The 23,116-nt window shown below is 51.1% G+C and overlaps 9 protein-coding genes across 9 annotated transcripts; 6 read left to right on the forward strand and 3 right to left on the reverse strand.

Moving 5' to 3' along the window:
• Positions 1-1,861: 1,861 nt before the first annotated feature.
• T310_3291 (uncharacterized protein) lies at positions 1,862-3,832 on the forward strand (the record flags this gene model as incomplete). Its single annotated transcript, XM_013473830.1, has 1 exon — positions 1,862-3,832. The coding sequence occupies one exon, from the start codon at positions 1,862-1,864 to the stop codon at positions 3,830-3,832; it is 1,971 nt and encodes a 656-aa protein (XP_013329284.1).
• A 1,616-nt stretch (positions 3,833-5,448) lies between these two features.
• T310_3292 (uncharacterized protein) lies at positions 5,449-6,621 on the forward strand (the record flags this gene model as incomplete). Its single annotated transcript, XM_013473831.1, has 1 exon — positions 5,449-6,621. The coding sequence occupies one exon, from the start codon at positions 5,449-5,451 to the stop codon at positions 6,619-6,621; it is 1,173 nt and encodes a 390-aa protein (XP_013329285.1).
• Positions 6,622-6,975: 354 nt separating this feature from the next.
• T310_3293 (uncharacterized protein) lies at positions 6,976-7,471 on the reverse strand (the record flags this gene model as incomplete). The annotated part of the gene is made up of 3 exons (XM_013473832.1): positions 6,976-7,137; positions 7,199-7,337; positions 7,389-7,471. The coding sequence occupies 3 exons, from the start codon at positions 7,469-7,471 to the stop codon at positions 6,976-6,978; spliced, it is 384 nt and encodes a 127-aa protein (XP_013329286.1).
• Positions 7,472-8,235: 764 nt separating this feature from the next.
• T310_3294 (uncharacterized protein) lies at positions 8,236-8,946 on the forward strand (the record flags this gene model as incomplete). Its single annotated transcript, XM_013473833.1, has 2 exons — positions 8,236-8,680; positions 8,909-8,946. 2 exons carry the CDS (start codon positions 8,236-8,238, stop codon positions 8,944-8,946), a joined length of 483 nt encoding a protein of 160 aa, XP_013329287.1.
• A 2,374-nt stretch (positions 8,947-11,320) lies between these two features.
• On the reverse strand, positions 11,321-12,744 carry T310_3295 (uncharacterized protein; the record flags this gene model as incomplete). Its single annotated transcript, XM_013473834.1, has 2 exons — positions 11,321-11,872; positions 11,905-12,744. The coding sequence occupies 2 exons, from the start codon at positions 12,742-12,744 to the stop codon at positions 11,321-11,323; spliced, it is 1,392 nt and encodes a 463-aa protein (XP_013329288.1).
• Positions 12,745-13,596: 852 nt separating this feature from the next.
• Positions 13,597-15,203, forward strand: T310_3296 (uncharacterized protein; the record flags this gene model as incomplete). The annotated part of the gene is made up of 6 exons (XM_013473835.1): positions 13,597-13,645; positions 13,717-13,768; positions 13,823-14,092; positions 14,189-14,651; positions 14,695-14,846; positions 14,918-15,203. 6 exons carry the CDS (start codon positions 13,597-13,599, stop codon positions 15,201-15,203), a joined length of 1,272 nt encoding a protein of 423 aa, XP_013329289.1.
• Positions 15,204-16,049: 846 nt separating this feature from the next.
• T310_3297 (RNA helicase) lies at positions 16,050-18,079 on the forward strand (the record flags this gene model as incomplete). The annotated part of the gene is made up of 4 exons (XM_013473836.1): positions 16,050-16,245; positions 16,310-16,386; positions 16,449-16,927; positions 16,984-18,079. 4 exons carry the CDS (start codon positions 16,050-16,052, stop codon positions 18,077-18,079), a joined length of 1,848 nt encoding a protein of 615 aa, XP_013329290.1.
• Positions 18,080-18,321: 242 nt separating this feature from the next.
• T310_3298 (Tafazzin) lies at positions 18,322-20,996 on the reverse strand (the record flags this gene model as incomplete). Its single annotated transcript, XM_013473837.1, has 2 exons — positions 18,322-20,121; positions 20,286-20,996. 2 exons carry the CDS (start codon positions 20,994-20,996, stop codon positions 18,322-18,324), a joined length of 2,511 nt encoding a protein of 836 aa, XP_013329291.1.
• A 1,074-nt stretch (positions 20,997-22,070) lies between these two features.
• T310_3299 (54S ribosomal protein L31, mitochondrial) lies at positions 22,071-22,517 on the forward strand (the record flags this gene model as incomplete). The annotated part of the gene is made up of 2 exons (XM_013473838.1): positions 22,071-22,111; positions 22,241-22,517. The coding sequence occupies 2 exons, from the start codon at positions 22,071-22,073 to the stop codon at positions 22,515-22,517; spliced, it is 318 nt and encodes a 105-aa protein (XP_013329292.1).
• Positions 22,518-23,116: the final 599 nt, after the last annotated feature.

Raw genomic sequence — 23,116 nt, forward strand, 5'->3', positions numbered from 1 at the left:
CCGGGAAATTTCTCAGACTGTAACAATCAGCAACCGTTACTGTTTCTTTCTTTCTTTTTTTTAAAAAAAATTCCTCTCCTACTGAATAGCCGGTTGTTGAGGGATAATAATGGCAAAGTCCGGGGTTATGGCGGGACGGAAGCCCCTCGATCGATAGCTTCGATAACCGATAAGGCCGCTAACGGAGCCGAGAGACTGATGAGATCACACAGTCACAGCAGACTGTTGCCACCGGAGACCTCATGGAACGGGCTTATCTGTTTCATTCATTCTTGCTACGCTCGACGATTCTCCATGGCATGCAGCCATGCAGGGAACAGGGGGGACGCGTAGCAGAAAGGCCACACCATTGGGCTGCAATCGGCTCTTGGGCAGCCAACCACGACCGGACGGCCCGCCCATCGCAGGAACTGTACAGCCTCTGTCGCGCGCTGGGTCGGAGGGATTTCTCGTCGCGTCGGAAAACACGGCGACGCCTGCAGGATGACGATGGGTGCCTGAGAAAATCATCAGAAGGAGACACGGGATGAACAAAGGAAAGCAAGACGGCCGTATTAAACAGGCTGATTCTGTATAGGCGTTACCGGTGTATACACCTCCAGATCGGTGGCTCACAAGCATAAGAACCCATCTGCCAGTCCCCTCCGACTCTCGCCGTTCCGAAAATACCCCATCGCCATAGCCCCAACGCCTCTTATATTCTTAGTGACAATGCAGCCCAACTCCGCCGCTCATCTCACGCCGTGCACGAGCTCGACGCGATCAGTAGTCCCCTAGAGGCGGAGGGGCAGAGTCATCCACGCGATCTAACAAGTGGGACGCGACGAAATTTTTTTTTCTGTCAAATTTTTCCAGAGAACGGAGGCATTTCTTGTCGTGCATCCTGTGCTCGTCCATCCTGCAGGCCGGGCTAGTCTTGTCCCCCACTGCGCACCCTCGCGTCGCTCTCCACTCGCCCGCGTTGTTTCGCCTGCGCCCCGGCTAATAAAATCATCCAGCAACCACCCCTGAGCTAGATCGTTTCATTCGAGTCCCTTCCATTGCGCGCGCCGATTGCTCCCCCCCTTCTTGCGTCGTGCACACGATTTGCCCGGGCTTTTCGCAGAACTCGTGCGCGCAGCTGCGTCGCTCCCGTCTTATAGTGTCGCCCGCTGCCTGTCACGCTCTTATTTCTCTCTTGTCTCCCTTCCGCCTGCGTGCGCTGGCCTCGTTCCCTTTCGCTCTCTGCTCAACGCACCTGCATCCGCCTCAGCGCGTCTGGTTCTGCGGGCGTCCCAGTTTAATCTATTGCTGCTGCTGTGACCTGTCGTGCCCTCGCCTTCCACTCGTCTGGCCATCTCCACACCGACCCCACCTTGCAGCCCGTCAGTCCGCCAGATCATCCAACCGCCGCCTGCCTGCTGCACTCTGCAAGACCGCTCTGCGTTTTTCCTCTCTCGCCGCCCATTCACAGGCTGCCAGAAAGCCCTCCTGCTCCTGACTCACGGCTGATTGCGGCGCGCGTCTCGCTCGCTGCGTCTTCCTATCCCCCCTTCCGTCGTCCTGTCAGCAGCGCCAGCCTCTCGAATGGACCCGTTGCCGGCTGCGGTGGATTTCAGCTACCAATTCGAAATCACTGCCGGTCGTTGACATCGTTGCCTGGCGGCCTCTTCCGCGATCAACAGGTCCAGAGCTAAGAAGTATCCAGACGAGAACCTCGACTACGACAGGATTGGGTACGGACTGCAGGCCAGCAGCCCGTGAACTAGCCGTCTTTGTTCGACGGGTCACCGCAGACCGCACTCGATCGTGCTCTGTCCTTGGCTGCCTGCTCGCTCAAGTCGGGCTCCCGCGACGTTAAAACCGCTGCGTGATCAGCACAATGCCCCCCAGAGCTCCGCAGGTGCCGCACGCCGCCTTCGTCGAAGAGTACGATGAGGACGCCAATGTTGCCCTCCCGGAAACTCGCCAAGTTGCCAACGTCGCCGCAAAACGCTCAAAGTCGGAGCTGAGACCGGCGGAGCTGGCTTTGGATCTTGCCAGCGATTCGGGATACTCGAGCCGTACCGCTGCCACCGTCAACAGCGGCTACCAGTCTCCTCCGAGTGGACGACGCAGTCCGGCTGCCTTGAAATTGGATACGACCCCGAGGGCGGCCAGCACCGAAAAGCATCGAGAGAGCCGGAAGGACAAAGGGAAAGAACGGGCCGACAAGCGCACGTCCGCCGACGCGATGCAGTTCGACGCCATGCGCAATTCCAGCCGCATGGCTTCCTCTCCCAGGTCCTCGTCCAAGGCCCGAAGGCGCGATAGCGCCAGCATTCGACATCCGTCGGGATGCTGGGAATGCGATCAGGGCCTCTATCATCCATCAACCTCGATGGAGCCACGGCCGATGGACTACCCCCCGTACTACTATCCCCAACCTCCTCCTCCTCCTCCTCCTCCCGTCCATGACATCCCGTCCTCTCCCAAGTCGGCTCGGTACCCGTATCCCTATGGACAGGATGTCCACGTTTCTCAAGGAGCTCATGCACAACGCCGCATGAGTCGTTCCTACCATGATAATGGCCGACCTCTCAGTTTCCATGGACCTTTGCCAGATGCGATGTACAACTCGATGCCAATGAGCCCTTATGAACACGGTCCTCCGCCGTCCGCCTCCGCGTTCGCCAATCTACCTTCTTACCCCCAGCCACCATATCCTCCTCAGCACCCCCAGTACTACCACGACCCAGGGCCGGGACCCCAGCCCATCTATGAGCGGCCCCGGGCGTCATCCAAGTCGCGACACAAAGAACGGAGCCGCAGGGGTTCGGTCTACGGGCCGCCGGTCGTCGAATATACCCCTCCATCTTCAGTTTATGATGGAGGGGCCCCCCTGGAGCGAAGGTCCTCCAGGGAGCACCGATCTCGGCCTCCTTCCCAGTCTCTTGAGCTGGACGAGGACTACTATCGCATGCCGCCGCCGCCACCACCCCCCGTTCCGAAGCCGAAGTCGAAGCCCCCGCTCCAAATCATCCAGCCTCGCAAGGCTCCATCGACTACTGGTGGTGGTCGTCGTCCCTCTCAGTCTTCTTTTGACATGTCCGACTTGGAAGCCGCACTCCCGGATCGGGTTATCCGAAAGTTCCCGGATTCTCGAGAGACCCTGGTCCCCGAACGCAGCCAGAGTCTGAAGAAGAGCCGGAGGATGTCTGCCTACCATGAATCGGAACGACCAGCCCGAATTGCCATCGAAGACTCTCGTCGCCGTCGCGTGTCGTATTACGACGACTATGACGACGATGACGACGATGATGATGATGACGATGAGGCTGATACCGATCACGAACGGAGTGACCTGAAGAATGACCTGGAACAGAAGCATCGAAACGCAGAGGAGTACCAGGCTGCCCGGTCTGGCAGCAAGACGGTCCCTCTCACCGCCGATGCGTTGTTCAAGGCCAAGATGTCTCAACGTCCGGAGAGTGACAGTGGCAGTCAGAAAAGCCGCTCGAACAGCAGCCGGGGCAGCGATGCCCGCACTCGCGATGGCAGTGGAGTGGGCTCGAAGTATGACGATGACGGCGGTATCACCATGACCATGAATGGGCTCACGATGAGCTTCACCCAAGAGGCGATCGGAGGCAAGAAAATCCACCTGCGAACCGGGGAGGAAGGTGCGATGCAACTGAATATTGAGGGGGCGCGGCGACCTCGAAAGTATCTCATGCCCGCGCAATCCGACTATTCTAGTGTCAGTGGAAGGAGGGAACATGAAGATGTCCGCCGCACTCGAGACGAACGCCGCTCTGATCGTGCCAGTAGGCGTTCGAGCCGCTCCACTTTTAGCGGCCGAGGCTATGATTGACGGACATGCCAGATGCTATATATAGATGCTACATTGTCCGTCCAACGTTGGGGACTATGGTTTGAGTGAAACTTCCTTGAATTTTGATCACGGAAAGATAAGACTCGGAAAAAAAAATTCCGCTACTCTTTTGCGCTAGGAAACGGAAAGGCAATGGATAAAAAGTTCGTCATTTCTGTTTGTGGGTCTGGCTCTTTGACAAGAAAAAAAAGGAACGCATTTGAGATGAAACTGGCTCGTTCCAGTTGGAAAAGTTGGACACCCTCGAAAAAAAAAGTTGTTTTCGTTGAACGGTGGCTTTTTTTTTTCCTGTTCTCGTCTTTTATTTCATGGGCCCTGGCCCTTGCGACCCTTTCTGTCGCATCGATTACGGTGGCACGACTGTATGATGTAATGACCATTGCAACGACTTGTCCGAGCATGTTTCAGTTTCTTTTCCTGCTTAATGTGTGGATGCCCCTTCCTTGTATGACCCTCTGACGACGTTCAATCTTGTTGATCCCTCATGGTCCTTGCATTGCATAGTCTTCTTGCCCCAATGCGCCTTGTTGTCTTGGGAACTGCACTTTGGAGGAAATGAGAGTTATACGAGAGTTATACCCCCTTGTTGACTGTTCTGTTTCGTTTTCTGTTTTTTGCCCGCCCATGTTTTGCACTTCTTTCTTCATGCCTTCCTCGTCGTGGTTATGAATCTCTGTGGTTGGCAGTGTTGCCACCAGTTGATGATTTCTGCGTCAAGCCTGCAGGTACCTGTGACTCATGAAGGTGCCTCGTCAAGTGTATACCATACGTCTCTGCTGTTTTCAATATGTATTTTGAGATGTGAGGAAGGTATTTTTGTGATGTTTTTCCTTTAATGCCTCATTTTTGGATATAGCTCGTTCTGCGAAGATAGGCCAAGCAGTGGCCCATCAGTGATGGACGCCAGCCTTAGATTTTTTGAAATGAATTTTTGCTTGTTCCGTATTCCAGTCTTTATCAAACTCAGAATTTTGGTCGCTAGGATTCAAGGTATAGCCTTGGGAAGTCACACGGCTTTATCTGATATCGTTGTATTCGTTATCTCCTATCTAAACTCCCGAGCGAGATCCATGGATCGAAGATCCCGCTAATTAGCTTGACACGTGATGGCGCCCCACAGGGAGCAACAGGCGCTGACATAAGCAGGTTGCCCGTGACAACGCGCTGCCCAAAACAAAGACGTCACACGCCCAGCCTCTCCAATTAATCCATTCGGTCAACCACCGCAATTTCTCTTAGTCGCTGCCATGGGTTGGGACGCTGGTGACGGCCCTCACCCGTTGCTTGCTACCTGAGTTGAGTCCTCTCTGTTCTCTCAACCTCTATTCCCACCTCCTACCCATCAAGGTGTACTCTGTACTAGACAGTCGACCCTGCTGACGAGTGGGTAATCGTAGTTCGTTCAACTTCACTTGAACCTTCGCCGATCCGATCGAATCTCCACATTCCTGAGTATTGCGTCGAACAGACCGTCAGTTCCCAAGGTGAGTTCATTCTTCACCGATCTGTCAGATGTCAAGGCCTTCTATACTGATTTGATGCATTCCTCAGGGCTGTCTTGAGCCACGTGCTCTTGACCATTCCTGTTGCCCACCATGCCTCCAGTAACCCTATCTGAGGATGTTCCAGGACTGGACGTGCCTTCTCTCGCGCTCGATACGGAATCATCCAACAATGCCCCCTCCACAGAGATCCCTGAGCTGAACGGACGCTCTGTATTTTCGCCGATGGATGTTTTCAGAGCCATGACCGCTCGATCGATTACCCCTACTACGACTCCCCATCCTGGAAAAGGTTCGATTCCCCCGAACGACATTAACATGGCGGGTCTCATGGCCTTGTTTGCGATTATCGGAGCGTCTTTTGTGCTGGCTGCCATCTGGTTCTTTTTCTGGGCAAAGAACGGTGGGTTCGTGTGGCGCAAAGGCGACTGGGAGGAGTACAAGTCGACGGTGCTACGCCGGAAGGGCCCTGACGGGAGGACACTCAGCAATGCCACAAAGAGCACAAAACTGGGCGGCGGGAGTATTGTTCACCGAGGGTATAGCGACGATGGCTATACTGTGACCGACATGACCGAGACGGTGGACGAGACGGCGACGACTGTGACGGAGGAAAAACCAAAACGCAAGAAGAAATTCAAGGAGACGGCCAAGCAGAAGATTCTCCGCAGGCGCAGGGAGGAGAAGTGGGAAGGCGAGGTCGATGAGGACGTACGAGCGTATCGCCACGAGAAACCAGCGCGCGTGGGAGGGATCAATCGGGAACCCGACGGCACCGGCACGTATTATGGAAGCGAATACACGACCAGCAACGCTCCGACTTCAACGTACAACACAAGTGAGGTCAACACGAGTGAGGTCACTCCAAGTGAGGTCGACGAGGGGCATAGGAATCAGCGCAGTGTCTCTGGGTTCTCTTTTACAGCAGGCAGCGAAGACATCCTGAGCCAGGCGACCGAGGAGCACCACTTGCGCGATCCGTCCTCTCGGCGAAGTCAACGCCGTCATCAACGCAGCCGAGCGTCCCGTTCGCGCCACAGCAGTCATCGAAGGCATGGTCATCGCTCTTCGATGCCGGGAGGATACACGGAGCCACTAGACTTTTCATCACGGGGGTCCAACTCGGAGTATCAATACTCGACGGTTGAGACGGATTACGGCACGGGAACGAGGACTTACCACCATCCCATCCCGGAGCTGAGCAAGGGCTACCGACGAGAAGGGGGACGCAGCAGACGGAGGGACAGCTTGAGCGATAGCGAGTGAAAACCTGACTATGGGACGATTTGATTTACTTTTGTATTGTCATGTTTGTAAATGAGGCCATTATGTATTTCAGTACGTACAGTACAGTTTGGAACGATACGATACGGTATGGATGAAGGCATGGAATGAATTACACATGAATGAATGGATATGGATGAAATGGATGAAATGAAATGAATGGAATGGAATGGAAACGGATACTCTAATTGAAATGGAGATGTTCAATTCTTCTCCTTTTTTTTGCGCCCCAGTCTCATAACAAATTAGTATCTAGTAAGCTCTACCTTCTACTTCTGTAGCATATATCAGTACTTGTATTTTTATTTTTATAGTCTGCCTACTTGATCTGCTTTGTTATACAGGTAGTACCGTAGTAGTATACTCCGTAGTATTGATCTGCGAGTCAGGAGGTTTCTCTCTATATATGCATGCATACATAAGTAAAGCAAATTCCACCTCCTCCCACCCCCCGGCACGATTCTGTCGGCCACGCGCCTCATTATGCCATCTATAGCACTATAGAGAAGTGTTTTAGTCAGGATCCTAAAATCTAATGCCCCCAGCTCGCCTCCAGTACCCTCTGCTGCTCTCCTGCTACTGTCCTCTGAACTTGCAGCCTCTTCCCGGCTGCTGACGCGGCTTTTGGTGCCGCTTGACAGATTGTCATGCCCGGAGGCCCTCCGGACCTCTCCGAGTTTGAGGTCACCATACAGTATCTAAAAGCATTATCAGCACTAGATGACCAGAGATGACACATGGTATCATACCGTTTGCGATATTTTCTGGGGTACTTCTCACGGGGTCGAACCCAGAAGTAGCGGAAGCAGAACCTGCAACAAGCAGCAAGCATGTCGCAGTAATGGGAATTGCTGTACAGGGATAGACGCAGAAGCACAACCGTCTTGAACTGAGGCCGAAGCCTCACTTGAGGACAATTTTGAAGAGAATTTCTTTTATACTGAAAAAAAAGCGGAATGCACAGGTATGAAGTTTTGATTTTTATTTTTAAGAAGAGAAGATGGGGTTCTGATGATGTCTGACTGAGAGAAAGGAGGAGAAAGGAGGATCAAGATGGAGAACGTTGATATATATAGGTAAAGGTTGCTAGATTTCTATGGAAGGAGCACTTAGGTCGGTCTTTCCTTTATTCACCTGCTTCCCTGTTGTAGTGAGAGGAAGCACTAAAATTGTGTGGCAGCTTTCACTGAACATCAACAAGGATGTGAATGCTCCTTCTGTAAAATTACGCTAATAGTTAAGTCTCCCTCCCTCTCCTTCTTTATTTTTCTTATTATGTAGTTGAAGTTGATCCTTCAGAACAAGTCTCTAAATCTTCTTTCCCTGGAATGGAAAGCATTGCGTCATTGACGACTTCTGCCTGGATTAGTAGTGGTATAAGAATGGGGGAAAAAAATGAAGCGTCTCAACACTTTACCACGCAATCCGAAGGATTCAAGACTTCCAGAACATCATTGAAGTATACCACAATTTTCTTTCTTTTCCATATTCGATTAGACTCATGACTAACAATACACGCGCCACTCTCTTCTTTTAGCTGTTGTCCTACATTCTCGACCGTGCCTGACTTCTCCTAAAGCCGACTAATTTGCTACCATGAAGTTTTTTGAAAGAATCGAACACGCACTTGAGCAGCGAAATCGATATGACTGGGCGACCTCACTCCGGGACTTTGAGTCACATTTTGTTTCAGCCAAACGCAAAAGAGCCCAAGGAGACTGGATCAGAAAACAGAACGCTGAAAGACGCAAAGAGTTTTCACTTTTGCAACGGGAAATATATTTAAAGGAAGAAGTGGCAGCATATGAAAAACAGAGTCAGATAGAAAGTTTGACAGAAGACAAGGCAAAGACTCTAGAAAAATGGAAGAAAGAGCTGGAGACCTTTGATGAGCAACTCTGGCTTCATAAACGGGCTATATATACAGCAGAACTAAATAAGCCTAAAGGGCCTTGGATTCGGACCTGGGAAGCAAGTATAAATGATGCAGTCTTATACGGAGAGAAGGCTAAACTTCTCTGCAAAGCTAATGGAGGATGCTGTGAGCGGGACTGTGGATGCTGTCAGCAATATCTCAAAACTACGCGGTACAAGGGCAGAAAGGGACACTGCACTATGGAATGCGGATGTTGTATTCGGGCTCGTGGGTTCTATAAGCCTGGTCAAAAATATGCTTAAGTATTTGTCCATGTAAAAGTGCTTTTTATCTTTCGATCACTAGCTTAAGTCTTGCTATATAAGCTCTTATTATTAAGGCTGAAATAGATAGTTAATGGGGGAGACCATTATTATGATAGCTCAACCTAAAGTTCAATAAATACCTAAATCTATAAGCCACTACTGTGACGAGCGTAGGTCGGTGCGAAGGGGTAGACAAAGTCTACAGCTCCTACAGGCCGACAGGAGGATGTCGTAGAGTATGACAAGATAGTAATAGAGAAGGCAATTTAGACTATATTTAATATTTAGCAACTATCCAATAACTAGAGATAGAAGCGGACTAACTACTAAAGTCCCAGAACACCATGCCAGGACACAGTCGGTACCTGGATCATCCGTTGAGCCCTCCATCGCGTAAACTTGACAGGGGGAAGGGGATAGCACGTGAATAAGAGCACCAATAGCTGGTAACAGGGTAAGTTGATTTAAAGGGAAACTGTGTGACTGGCAGCAGGCCTCGCGTGGTAATCCACGAAGATAACTTTCAGATCTTCCATCGCATTGATACCTACTTAGGTAGGTAGGTAAGGTCTGTTGGGGAGAGCGGGACGCGGGACGCGGGCGGGAGCGAGCGGCACGGTGGGGCCGTGGCGCCACAGCATTCTCCACCAGGATGACAGTCCCACTCTTGTCAATATCAATACTGTCAGTGACTCAGTATCAACTGCTACTCCATATTTCACTGCTATTTGTAGACTATGATATGCAGTACATATATTGATGTACTCTGGATCAACGCCTTGTAATATGTATATGTACAACTTGAAATTGAACATTACATATTGTTATCGTATTGGAGACGCGATAAAGCAACGACGAATAGGGCTACGCCAAGATGTCGACTCGCTATGGTCAATTGCTGAATGAAGAAGGGATCTTTCGTCCGACGTTCCACGATTCTGGACTGTGGCGTCGAAGTCCAACAAATAACGTCATATTAATTGATGACGTCGATAGAAAAAGAGCCGCTTGGGGACGTCACGAGGTCAGGACTCAAAAGCAAGGCGCCACGATTCTCTTCACAGACGCAGCCAGGCTAATGGCTGCAAGTGTCGGCATAATTTCTGCTGCCATTCGTCGAGCTTGGTTACACAATGATATAATAAGGCGCGCTGGGAGTGCAATCAATTGGTGACGTTGCCAGATCCCGTAGGCTGGTCATAGAGCCGGATTGGCCTGTAAGCAATTAATTAATAATAATGCATGAACAAGTGATAATGATGCACAACACGTGTATGCAGATGCCAAGGAAAGATTAGGTCTGCAATGGATATGTTGCATTCCAGCTGAGGATGTGAATATCCTGTGTTGATGTCTGATAATTGTTGTTTTCGCTGTCGCTCTCAGCCTCATCGACGTAACTACTCTGCTGAACGGCGTTTCTTTCCCATCGTGGACATGATTGACAACGCTGACAGTTACGTTGAGGCATGTTCAGTATGCTGATAGTTGATCTCTGCTGCTGAGTCCAGTGCCAGTTTTCATGGAGATGCAGTAGGTCATGTCTTGCAAAGGCCCCTTCGAAGACACAGAGTGCGAGGTAAAGAGTTAGGTGGTTGTTCCAAGTCATTTCACGTGGCATGTTGATTTTCTGATGGAGTACTTGACTCATCTCCATCACCAAGGCTCGATGACTCACTGCAAAAGCAGCATCGCGGAAAGGGAGGGGCAGGTTAGGAAGGAAACACACCAATCGGTAGGAACTGATAACACAGTATCCGGGGCTTCTCATCCAATCCCTCTGCTCAGAGCAGGGAACTGTTCTCTGAAGAGCCTCATCCACATCCAAGTGCTCCTTCTGCATTCCCACGTTTCCGGTCGCCGATCGGACTTACGCGGAGACCTCTGATCTGTGCCGTCTCCCATTTGTTGTTGCATTCCTGCAGACTACCTAGCGTGGTGTCAGCAATCCTCTGCTAGCTTTGTTGGATGGATTAAGGTTAATGTAATTTTCTACCGCTGCTTCCAATTGTCGTGTTGGCCTCATTAATGAATAAAACTTGATACTGTATTGGATTCCTTAACGAAGTTGTTGCAGTAAGGCAACCACTAGCATCCCAATCAACGAATCTGGTACAACGGCACGTACTCAAACACGATGTCCTCCTTCCAGGATATTACCGATTGGAGATAATGGTGTTTTAAAATGCATTCGACTAATGTAATGGATACCCGAACCGCCTGTCTTATTAGGAAGAGGATTCAGAAACATGCGGTGATGCCCGATAACCCTAGCTGATGGGACATTTCCGTGATGTGCATCGACGGATGTAAGATCGGGAGCCAAAAAGATATAGCAATTAGCCAATAGAGGAAAACAAATCCGTTCTTCAATCTCGATAGCGATCCATGCATGTGGAATGTAGTCTAATACAGGATCTCTCCCACGTGTTAAGACTTTTCCCTAAACCTCGGCCGCTGAAGGCATGGGTACAAAGTTTGAAACACCATTATTGTCTTTTTATTGTAGTTGGCGGGTATCTTTCATCCAAGATGTCCCAGTAACTGAAGGTGTCTGTGGTGGTGAGGTCGCTGCCGTATCATCCTTGAACCACAACTTCAGCACCCAACTTCTGATGGATGTTTCCCAGCCTAGGTTCCATTCCAGCTGTAAAATTGACTTTAATCGAGAAATCTCTATGGAAGAATGTCGGAGTTGATGGAGAATCCACTTATTGATAAATACGGGCATGTTCGATCTTTGCGACATGTCTTGCTCAAAGAATGGACCTGTATCCTCGAGCCCTGGGGACCAAAGTGAACCATGTTTCTTCGGCAGCTCCTCTTTCAGAGTTTGATAGAACCGCGTGGTCGTGCTCTCTTGGGGGGGACGAGGAAGCAAACCCTCGGCTTCACACTCCGCTTTCAAGCGCGCAACATCCTGTTCGGTGTCATATAATTCCTTCTGCAGCTCCGATTTCACATCCTCATAAGATGATAGGAATGCTTGTGACTCCTCATCGAGCGCACGGCCTAGTCGCGAAAATGACTCCTTCATGTCGGATAAATCCACCTGTTCGCATTCTAGGTCCGCAAGGCGTTCACGAAGAATGCGAGCATCTCCAACCCGAGACAGATATTCAAAAGAAGCGGGGGGTATTTATCGTGCTCGCTGCTAGATGTCGAGGAGGAATCGTTATCATTGTCATCGACACCAAAGCTTTGAAGCCCTCCCTGGTCACCTATCCTCGACCCTGTGAGGGAGCCAAATTTATCCAACAATGACGAAAGTCTCTGCTCCATCTTTTCCAAGACATATTTATCTTGTTCCAGCTGATCTTCGAATTGGTGATATTCATTTTCGAGAACTAGATAGGCGTCCGAGGAAGTCTGAAATCGTTCCGCTGTACTAAGCATTGAATCTGCATTCCCTGGTTGCCCCAGTGTGATAGCGAGATTGAGACTTTTCAACAATTCTGCCCGTAGATGCCCTTCTTCATCCCGCTTATGTCGCAGGCCAACACGTAGTTCGCTGGCTTGTGCCCTTTTTGCGGTCACCGCATTCTGTTTCTCTATCACTTTTCCGACAGCAACGTGGAGGTCATTGAGTTGGTCCTGTAGGTTTCTGGACGTCGATGATTCCTTTTTGTCTGGCTCTGCATTCCCGATCTGCGGAGCAAATATTACGTTCGGATCATTTTCTGAACTATACGATGTGTCTGGGAAGAGGCATGAATTCTTGCCAAGTTCCTCATAAAACCCAGTGAGATCGTGCTCATCCACCCTTGTCGCGCACTCGGTTTCCGATATGGTTGAATTTGGGAAGCAGGCCTCCTTCTCCAGCGCAGGAGAATGATCAGCCCCATGCTCCATAGAGGCAAATCGTTCAGGGCATACCTGCCCCAAGCTGGAGCTGTTTTCGCGATGAGCTGGCAAAGCCTCCATGGTTTCGAGATGAGAATCGCGTTGTCGCCCGTCCATCTGCCGACGGAGAGATGCGGCTGAGAGCTGTTATGAAGATCGCCGAATATTGCCGCGGGCTGTGTCTCAAGAAGGGCAAGAAGGTAGGACAGGGAACTGACGGGTTCCTACCTGGCTGCCCGCCCCCTGCACGGGTCTCCCTAAGCATACAATCATTTGAAGCGTGGGTTTCTGGGTGGTTCCACGCGACAGATCAGCTGCCATCCTGACCAGCCTTCCTCCTCCTTCATTCTCCTGTCTTCTTCCTTCTGGTCGTGGTGCAGCCTGAAGACGCCATTCCACGAGAGCTCGAAGCAAACGCATCCCACCCCCAATCCTGCCCAAGCCCAGTCGCTGCATGCCCTAGTGGCAGCTAATGCATGCCATAGACAGCACACCTAGCCCAACGGAGTGCACAACTGCAGTCGGTCCGAGATTCCAGCAGTTAGCGGCTGCCTTCCAAATGGTATGATCTCATTGCGCACACCGTCTGCCGGGGTGTTTTAATTCTGACTGCTGTGCTCCCGAACAAGTGCTACGCTCCCTCCGCATGCAGCACACCATGGTTGGGAGCCATCTGGGTCTCTGCTGGTCAGTAGCAGTCGTTGGAACTCTCTGGTCGCCATGAGGAAAGAGCCGCATCCTACATGGCCATGATTGTGAGGATAAATTTGTTGCATTTGTTATCGTCTGACCATGTGGCTACCATGCTGGTCTGCGCATACTTCATTGCCGATCGAATCCCGCGTATGGGTTTGCCAGACCTCTCTGACTATCTGTCTTCTACAATTCTCTTTGGATCTGGACATTGAATAATGTGACTGTTGGGTGGTGAACATGGATCAACAGTCGCAGCCAGCTGGTTATCCATATTCTAATCAGGAGGGTTCGTATACACCCCGTCGTCCACCAAAAAAAATTCAAGTGCATGTGTTCGTAGTTCTTACCTACAAATAGGCTGGACTTACCCCCCAACGCACAACGACCCGTATGAAGAGAGTGATCAGCAGTAGGGCTACTATAGTGAACGAGGGCTGTGTTGATGCTGACTTTACGCTTATAGAGCTGCACCTCGAACAGTGCAAGAGGATTCGCCTGCGCCAAGCCCCCCATTAAGGGATCCATGGGGTTATCGAAAACCTCCAGACGCTCGAGATCCACGGAGTTATCAAAGAATTCCAGATGCTCAAGATCTAAGCTACCATTCCAGGCAGCATCCTCATCCTCATTATCATCATCATGGCTTGGAAACTTTCGGAGATCCCACGGGCCAGTACGCTGCCAATACGTCTCAGTATCTACCAGACCAGCAGTCATTCCCGCATGCGAATCAGTAAGTGACATCCTTTCTTGACGTCCCAGCGTAGCTTGAGGTGGACATAATTCATTCCCGAACGACAGCTAAAGTGACATGATAATCTGCCAACAGCCCGCAATTCTATAGCCCTACCGGTGCGAGTCCGCCTCAGCATCACTATACACTCGATGCACCACAGTCTCAATATCCCCGAGGTGATCCCTTAGAATATGGTCATGCAAACAGGCGCCTTCTTCCCCGAGCTTCGTACGGCACAATTGCGAGACGCCAAGTACGTCAGGATAATTATGGAAACTGTGCGCAATTCGCCAATCCGCCATCTCCCAACACCGCTGAGGAGGCAGACAGCCTAGCCCGTGACCTTGACCATCTGACACTTCCTTCTGACGATCCTACGCGGGCGGAGAGACAATTGCATCGTCGATATGATCTCGCGAAAGTCCATGAAACCGGAATGGAAACGTCTCTAGACCCAGGTGAGTTAGCCCAGAACTGTCAAGTTTTCACGTCTGACGCAGAGAAGGATTTCAAGTCAAAAAAGAAAGTTACTTCGAGTTTGGCAAAGTATGAAGCGGTTCTGAGTAGTAAGTTGGGGTATAGCTGACTTTACACTATAGGTCTTCGCGGTGCTTCATCACCAGAATGCGGGCGCCCAGGTTGATCATCGGGACTCCGACACCTTCACGAGTGGTAGATATGGGGAAAAGATCTATAGCAGCATCCGTCCCATGGTCGTTGTGAAGAACTTCCGTAGACATTCCTTGTGCATGTAAGTGGGCCAGAAGCCTTTGGTCACCTCATCGCTGACACCGATTCTCCCAGAGCTATCTGGACTTATAGTGGAAACGGCGTAGCAAAGAAGAGCGTTGATCCCTCGAGTCATGCAGTCGTCTACAACGCAGACTCCAAGCCATACACCCACCCCAAGGAGCCACGAATGACCAAAGAGCCGTTAGCAGTGAAGGTCAGCTCACCGGATCTGAAGCTAGATCAGATGTCGCGCATCAACTTTAACAAGATTTATACCGTGGAACATAATGAGAAAGTGTTGCCCATAGGTAAAATTGCCAGGGAGTCGTTGCCAAAACTCAAGGAATATTCCCGTGATGTGATCAGCCACGATTAACGTTGCCCTTTCCATCAACGAAGTGAATATATCCGCGAGAAGCGACGACATGACAGTTGTTGACCCCCCGCTTGGTTAGGCAAACTGTTTGACTTCACTGTTTTGACTTCACCGCAAATTCCGCAATACGTACGTCCACTGGCGAGGACGATTTTTTTCTGCCGACTATATACGTTTATATATCCATCCGCGCGCCGGGCACTCAATGTGATTCTCAAACTTGATCAATACGTCATGGTTTTAAGACCTTGTCCAAATTGCGATCTTCTTCTTCTTCTCTTTTCTTTTTCTTTTCATTTTTCCCCCATCTCTTCTTCTCTTCATGACGGTTGTTCGCACCTTATGGAAGAACTTGACGAGATGGACGAATATATCGACAGAACCACACATCCAGAGGATGAATGTTTGCCCATTTTAAAGCCAATGTGATTTTACTTCTTTCTTTCTTTCCTTTTTTTTTTCTTTCTTTTCGCAGTAGTTTCCTGTCATTAGTTAGGACAAGCTATTCTCATCAAACTTTCTTATTCCAAACGCTTCAAATGATTGTATTCTTAGGCAGACAATAAATATTCTATTTAGGATTAAGTGCCTTTAAGCACCTAGGACTGCGAATTACAGACTAGCAGCCAGAATACCTGCATGTAGCCCTGAGATGTAGACTAGCACGAATATGAAGGATAGTACGGTGGAGCAAGAAGGCTGTAGGGCGGTGAGGCCGGAGAATATGGCGGGCCGAATGATTTTGCTATCACCAAAACTTTTGAACTCTTTATCGCGGACACCACCAAATCCGAGCTATCAAGAGAGGGACTTACTGTTCCCACCCAAATCAAAGGGACTGCCGCGATGAAGCGCAAGCTGGATGAAAACGATGTGCCTTCCACGGAAGCCGCCGACGCTGCAAACACGAAAGAAGTCAGCTTCGAGAGTCTGAATCTTGACCCGCGGCTCCGCCAAGCATTGGTGAAAGAGAATTTCTCGAAACCGACTCCCGTCCAGGCCCAGGCCATTCCGTTGGCCCTTGAGGGCAAGGATATTCTAGGTACCTTATTTCTGTTTCGGAGAAAATAGTTTTGCCTTTATATCGCTGCTAACGAAATGCTCAGCTCGTGCGAAAACGGGTTCTGGAAAAACAGCAGCATACGTTCTCCCGATTCTGCAATCTATTCTCCAGAGGAAAGCTGTAAGGAGCTACATTCGTTCCTAACTTTAGTCGGACTGGGCCTGACCGATTGGCATTCTTAGGCCGACAATTCCTTGAAAGCTACCACTGCCCTCATCCTTGTGCCGACGAGAGAACTCGCAGAGCAGGTGCAACAGGTTGTCGTTTCGTTCTCCTCTTTCTGCGGGAAAGATGTGCGCTCCGTAAATCTTACTCAGAAGGTGTCTGATGCAGTCCAACGGGCGATGCTGGCGGACTTTCCCGACATTGTCATCTCGACGCCAGCTCGGGTCCTCGCCAACGTCAACAGCTCGGCCCTGTCATTAAGCAACCTCACGCAGCTGGTGATAGATGAGGCGGATCTGGTGCTCTCTTACGGATACGAAGATGACATGCATACACTCTCCAAGGCCCTTCCTCGGGGGGTTCAGACATTCCTCATGAGCGCGACGCTGACGGCAGAAGTCGACACACTGAAAGGACTGTTCTGTCGAAGTCCGGTGATCCTCAAATTAAATGAGAAGGAAGACAAAGGCTCCGGTATCAGTCAGTTCGTGGTCAGGTAATTGGTTCCTGAGCTATCCGTATATCAGAGCAGTTTACTGACGTTTGCGACAGATGTGCGGAAGACGAGAAATTCCTCCTGACCTACGTCATATTCAAGTTACAGCTCATAAAGGGCAAATGCATCATCTTTGTTGGCGACATCGACCGATGCTACCGCGTCAAGCTCTTCTTGGAACAGTTCGGGATCAAGAGTTGTGTGCTCAATTCGGAATTGCCGGCCAATTCACGCATACACGTTGTACAGGAATTCAACAAGGGGGTCTACGACATCATCATTGCTGCAGACGACCAGGAAGTGCTCGGGAATGAGCATGGTTCATCGAAAAAGTCCAAAAAGTCTGCAAACGGCAATGCGGATGAAAATGCGGAGTCGAAGGAGGGCGAGGACGCTGAGGAATCCGAGTCCAGCGAGGAAGAGGAGGAGCAAGTAGAACTTCCGAGAAAGAAACAAAAGCTGTCCGGAAAGCAGAAGGATTACGGTATCTCCCGGGGTATCGACTTCCAGAACGTTGCCTGTGTCCTCAACTTCGACCTTCCGACGACCGCCAAGTCATACACTCACCGTATCGGCCGAACTGGCCGAGCTGGGAAGACCGGTATGGCTCTCTCGTTCGTCGTCCCGGCAGACCAGTTCGGCAAACACAAACCGACCAGCTATCCGACCTGCAAACATGACGAGGCCGTCCTGGCCAAGATCGTCAAGCGGCAGGCCAAGCTCGGCCACGAGATCAAACCCTACCACTTCGAGATGAAGCAAGTCGACGCCTTCCGCTACCGAATGACGGACGCCCTGCGCGCCGTGACCCGGCTCGCCGTGCAAGAGGCTCGTGCACGAGAAATCCGGCAAGAGCTGGTCAAGAGCGAGAAACTGCGGCGCCACTTCGAAGAGAACCCGGAGGAGCTGCGACACCTGCGGCACGACGGCGAGCTGCGCGCCGCGCGCATCCAGCCGCACCTCAAACACGTCCCGGAGTACCTGCTGCCCGCCAAGGGCAAGAAGGGCCTCACAAAGGAAGACATCGGATTCGTGGGAATTCGCAAGACGAGCGAGAACCGGATCCGCAAGGCGCGCGAGAGGAATCGCGGTCGGGGAAGAAAGGCGGCTGGCGGGAAAGTCGATCCGTTGAAGACTTTCCGCCGTAAATAAATAAATAAATATACTAAAGGAGTGACGCGTTTATTGTCTATGTACTGTATCTAGGTAATGTTTGGAATTGATACCAATGTAGATGGGATATGGAAACAGAATCATTTGCTTTGGGCAAGACTATCTATCTATATAAATTCCAGCAGAACCGTAATCGCAGTCGGACTGATGGTGAGTTTATAGTACCGAAGTGGACAGGACAGCCTGCAATAGCGAACGCTACTTCGATGTATACAAGATATCTACGTATCTACCGCTCTATCAATACGCTTCATCGTGCGATCAAGGAGGGTCCTCCCCTCCTCGCTGTCTCCGCCAAAGGAGAAATGAACCCATTTCCCGCCGCTTTCTTTGCGGAGGCAGTGGACGTGTTTCTCGACCTCTCGGGCCTTCCGTACCACGTTCTCGTATGCTTCCATCTCTTTGGCTTGTCTGTATTTGGTCTGTTCGGCTTCCACATCCCGGGCGAGAGCCGGGTCGGAGAAGGATGCTCGGTTGTCACCAGTGGCTGGTGCATGGATAGATGCGGCGAGCGGTCTGGCGTTCCCGTTCTCAAGGGAAGAGACAGGAAACCCTGTGCTCTCGTCATCAAACGAAGACTTCTCCGGCAGCCAACCTGGCCCCAGTCCAACCCACTCAACATCTCTCCACGACCCCGTCCATTCAGGCCCAGGAGAGTTGTAGACTTCCCCGTCTTCACCGATCCCGTCCCAACACAAGGCATCGAACCATTCTCCGCACCCTTCCAAGTCCAGCCATTTCAAGCAGTAGGTCGCTCTCGACAGCTTTCGCAGGACCCCAGAAGCAGAAACAAGGGACAAGCGTGTTCGAGCGGTGATCGATTTCGGGGCAAGCGTTGGAACGGGCCAATGGGCCAGAGAAAGGTGCGTGAGGGTGGAAATGTGGGAGAGAAGGTTAAGGAGGGAACTCCAACTGGCGCTGGCCGGATCAGGATGCGCCAGGGACAAGAACCTCAGGTTCTCGAAACGTAAGGTCTGGGTGGGAGACTTTAATAGGAGTGACGGTGTAGTAGAAGATTCAGAGTCAGATTCGGCGTCCCAGGACGACGGGACGACTTCCTCGAGTTTGCGTGTTCTCGGCGCCTCGTGTTGACGGGAGATAACCAGTTCATTATTCAACTGCTTTAAACTAATCCACTGCCCTATCGCTCCACTCAGATCCAGTCGCGTGATCTCTGGCTCTGTAGCCAGATCCTCACTCTCAGTTAGCTTTGTGAAAAGAGGATGAAGCCCCTGCATGCGCGTCCTCAAGGGAAGATCTCTCGAGTACACCGCAATATAACTCAATAGAAGCATCTTCATACGATTTGGAAGTTCCGCCAGGAATGTCCCATCATAGTCCAGGTGCCAAGTCCAATTTCGTGCCATGGACATCAAGACAGTATGTTGGAGGCTGCGCTTCGATGGGAACGTGACACCCGGGAGACGCTCCAGACGATACAGCACTCGCCCGCTGTCTACAGCAATTCCTTCTTGTTCAGCTTTCCTCTCTGAATCGGAAGAACTGCCTGCGAGCCAGCTCGATGGGGGAAGCGGGCCCGGTGTCCTTCGCAATCGTCGCCCGATTGCAGAGCGAGCATTGGCGCGGGGCCGTGGCGAGAGTGTCTCTGGAAGCTCAAGCAGATTTCTGATCGATGGATGGACGGTCTTTGGCACGAAAACACTAGAAGAGCTCATGGATCCTTCTCCATTTGCAGATCTGGACACCTGAGTGCGACGGAGATGTTGGATGAGGTCGTTGACTGAGCGTTCTTGAGAGGCCGATGAGCCCGAACGCGAACCTGAACCACCATGGCGATGACGATCGCTAGACGAGCTTATTAATGACGGATGGACAGTATTGACTGGTTTGACTGACGGGTATTTATTGTGCTTTTTGGGCATAGAGAACTGAGGGAGGGCGTTGGAAATAGGTGAGACGCAGTGTGTTGCCAACTTGAAGGTGTCCAGGCGGAAGCCAACGACGGATAAGGCGAGCTTATCAAGAGCCCCGCCACCAGATGTCCAATGTATCGGAGGATTCTATAGATGCCTTTCACAACAAATAACGCTTTTTAAGATCAAATTTACGATAATACCCAAATATACACAGGAAATGAAGTTTACTGGCCAGTCACATTGTCTCAGTAGTGTACCTGGCAAGGGCTGTGTGTCTACAATAAAAAACGAATCTAGGAATCCCGCACCCAGGACTCGTCTTTCATATGCCCTTCTTTCTTCGGCCCTTCTTGGATCCAGGTATCCACTAGACTGGCCTTGGGGTCTTCATCTGGCAGTCCTCTGGACCGCCTAACCTCGAGGACCAAATCTCGGACTTTCCTCGTGCATTCTTTTCGCAGTTCAACTGCTTCCTGCCCATACATCAGATCCTCACTCAACACCCCAGGCGGAGCGTCGGCCAAGGAGGGATTGGCTGCTACAGCCTTCGCCTTTAATTCCTGCCAGCGCCGTCTCAGATCTCCAAAGACGGCCTCCGTGTCTGCCTTTTCTCCAAAGGTGACACTGATCTTTTTGAAAGGTCGCGGGAGGAATCGTGGGAACCCACGGCTTTCGTGCATGACCTCGTCCGTGCCTTCTAGCCAGATGGGCACAACGTCAGGACATTCTTCCGGTTCGAGAATGAGCCTGGAGACTCCCCATTTGAAATAGCGCATAATCTTCTGAGGCGACTGGTGGATCTTTCCCTCCGGAAAGATGTGTATCCACGAGTATGAGTTGCAAGCGTACGCTGAGGGAGCCAGGAAGGAGTCATCGCAGGTAGTGGTATATGCAGTAGGGAGATCCGAAAACGGATCAACGCAGACGTTCTGTAAGCTCCAGCGTTGCCGCTCAGCGGCTGCCGCATGAGGATCCGCAGGAAACGGCCCTTTGGATAACAATCGTATTGCCTGAGTCATGGTGGGCTGGAAGAGTCCGCCATGAGGAGAGTATGCAAGGCGGTGCGTGGGAAGGACCTGGCCCAGCGTGAAGAAGGCGGAGAGCAACCTGCACGGTCGTCAATCCTGAGTCGTGGCAAACGACGGACAAAAGGACCCGTGTCCTACCTATTCTTGAAGCAAATGTCATGGCTCCCGAACGCCCATCGATGATTGTACGAAGGAAGGTTAAAGTGGTATCGGAGAGGCAGCACTCCCCACATGAGCGGATCATCCAGCCTGTTATACCCAAGGAAGGAAGAAGAAGCCCGGGTCAGCCATTTTGCTCTTATGGTGTAGATGTCATCGCGCAACCCGAGGCTGTGTTGCGCTATCACAATCCATTATCGTACGGTACAGACGTACACGCTAATGTGGTTTGCCACTACAACAAACAACAAGACCGTTAGCACTTGAATTGATCGAAATACTACATCCCACACGAAACAACAAACAAGATACCTGTGACCAACCCCCGTGTCCTCTTGGAAGGATCTTGCCTGGAATCGAGTAGTTTTATAAACCCCTCCAAGCCATTGACCTCCACGGTACAGGCAGCAAACAGAAAAGCACGGCACAAGGCCCCGACTTCGAACATGGTCGCCGAGGAGCCGGCCCTCCACCAGGCAGAGGGCCGGTCCGCTGTCGCGCCGAGAGGCATTTGGTTGCGGTTAACCGCGGCGCGTCAGCGCAAGTCCATAGGCAAAGGGAGCATAACACAATTGGAGCAAAGAGACAGGTCGTAACCGTCAAAGGGAATGACGGACGGGAACAGAGCGATCAGCCCGGGGATCCAGAAAAGTGTCAGGAACTGCATTATTGGAGCTGAGCTTTAATGCTTCTCGGCCCACTCACTGCCAGAGGCTGCGACCTGTGCCTCCACGAGAAACACCGCGGAGGCCTGCGCACGGACCATCACGTGTCCTTTCCGCCCTGGCAAAGAGATTATTCCGCAACTCCGGCCAGATTCGACTCCGGGATAGCTTGTCAGCGAAAGGACGTGCATAACAGCAGAGCTCCAATTCTGTGCTTCCTTTTCAAGTTTGTCCTGACATCATGTTCAAGCCTACGTCACCCCTTCTCGGGGGTCTCCTCTGGTATGGTCCCGTACCGATTCTATTTCTCCTTCCCGTTCACGTCAGAAAAATTCCATTTTTCTTGGGGACTCTCATCCAATTCCATCCTACCCTTCTGATCTGCTGAAGCTAATCATATGCATTTAACAGGAAAATCCCCTGGCGTCTGTCGCGCACTCAGAAGGCACGGCAACGGAAGCGCCTCCGCCACGTCGACCAGGTCATTGACACAGTGAGCGCGGCCCTCAGGAACAATGGCATGCCACAGATCAAGACCATCGAGCGGTGGTACGCGGAGATGCCCCGGGAGCAGGAGATGCTGCCCCGAGACAAGTACACCATCTACGACCGGAAGGAACGGAACTATCGCAAGGGAATCCATAGTGAGTGCCCCTCCAACGGCTCGCCCCGATGTGAGTCTAGTTAGTTGCATTGAAAGCTGACGCAATGTCCTCTGTGAATAGAGCTCCCGAAATGGACCCGAGTCAGCCAGCGGTTGAACCCACCTGGTTTCTAAAAGTCTTTTTTTCGAAGACATCTTTTCCTCTTGCTGTACCATATTGTACATCAGAATCTCATTTCGTCGATGGCATATTGCCCAAGGCAGAGATGTCAGACGCTCGATGGGCAGTGGATTTTGTTTGGGAGAACAAAACGGAGTTATTCGGCAGCTGCTTTTATGAACATTTTTTGGCGTTTGTTCTTACATTGGCACGTGTGAAAACCTAGACTCTTATTATGTTCACAAAGAGGCATCGAGTTTCACGAGTGTTGCGCTATCTGCTTCTCCGTCAATTCCCAATTCTGTTCCAAGCACTATCTAAAAAAGAAAAGGAGCGTGCAATAGTTCCTGTTGTAAAAATAACACCTCACGTCGGGATAATGATCAGAACTTGATCTAAAACATATCCAACCTCTTGAGATGCTTTGTCCTCGGAAAGCAAATAGACTCCTATACAGGGCCCCCTTTCCCATCTCCGCAACCTCCGATGGCGCTCTTCCCATTCCTTGCTTATCTCGTTTTGC

The sequence above is a fragment of the Rasamsonia emersonii genome (assembly GCF_000968595.1).
Source record: "Rasamsonia emersonii CBS 393.64 chromosome Unknown ctg1118621760062, whole genome shotgun sequence".
In the NCBI taxonomy this organism is placed as follows: Eukaryota; Fungi; Ascomycota; class Eurotiomycetes; order Eurotiales; family Trichocomaceae; genus Rasamsonia; species Rasamsonia emersonii.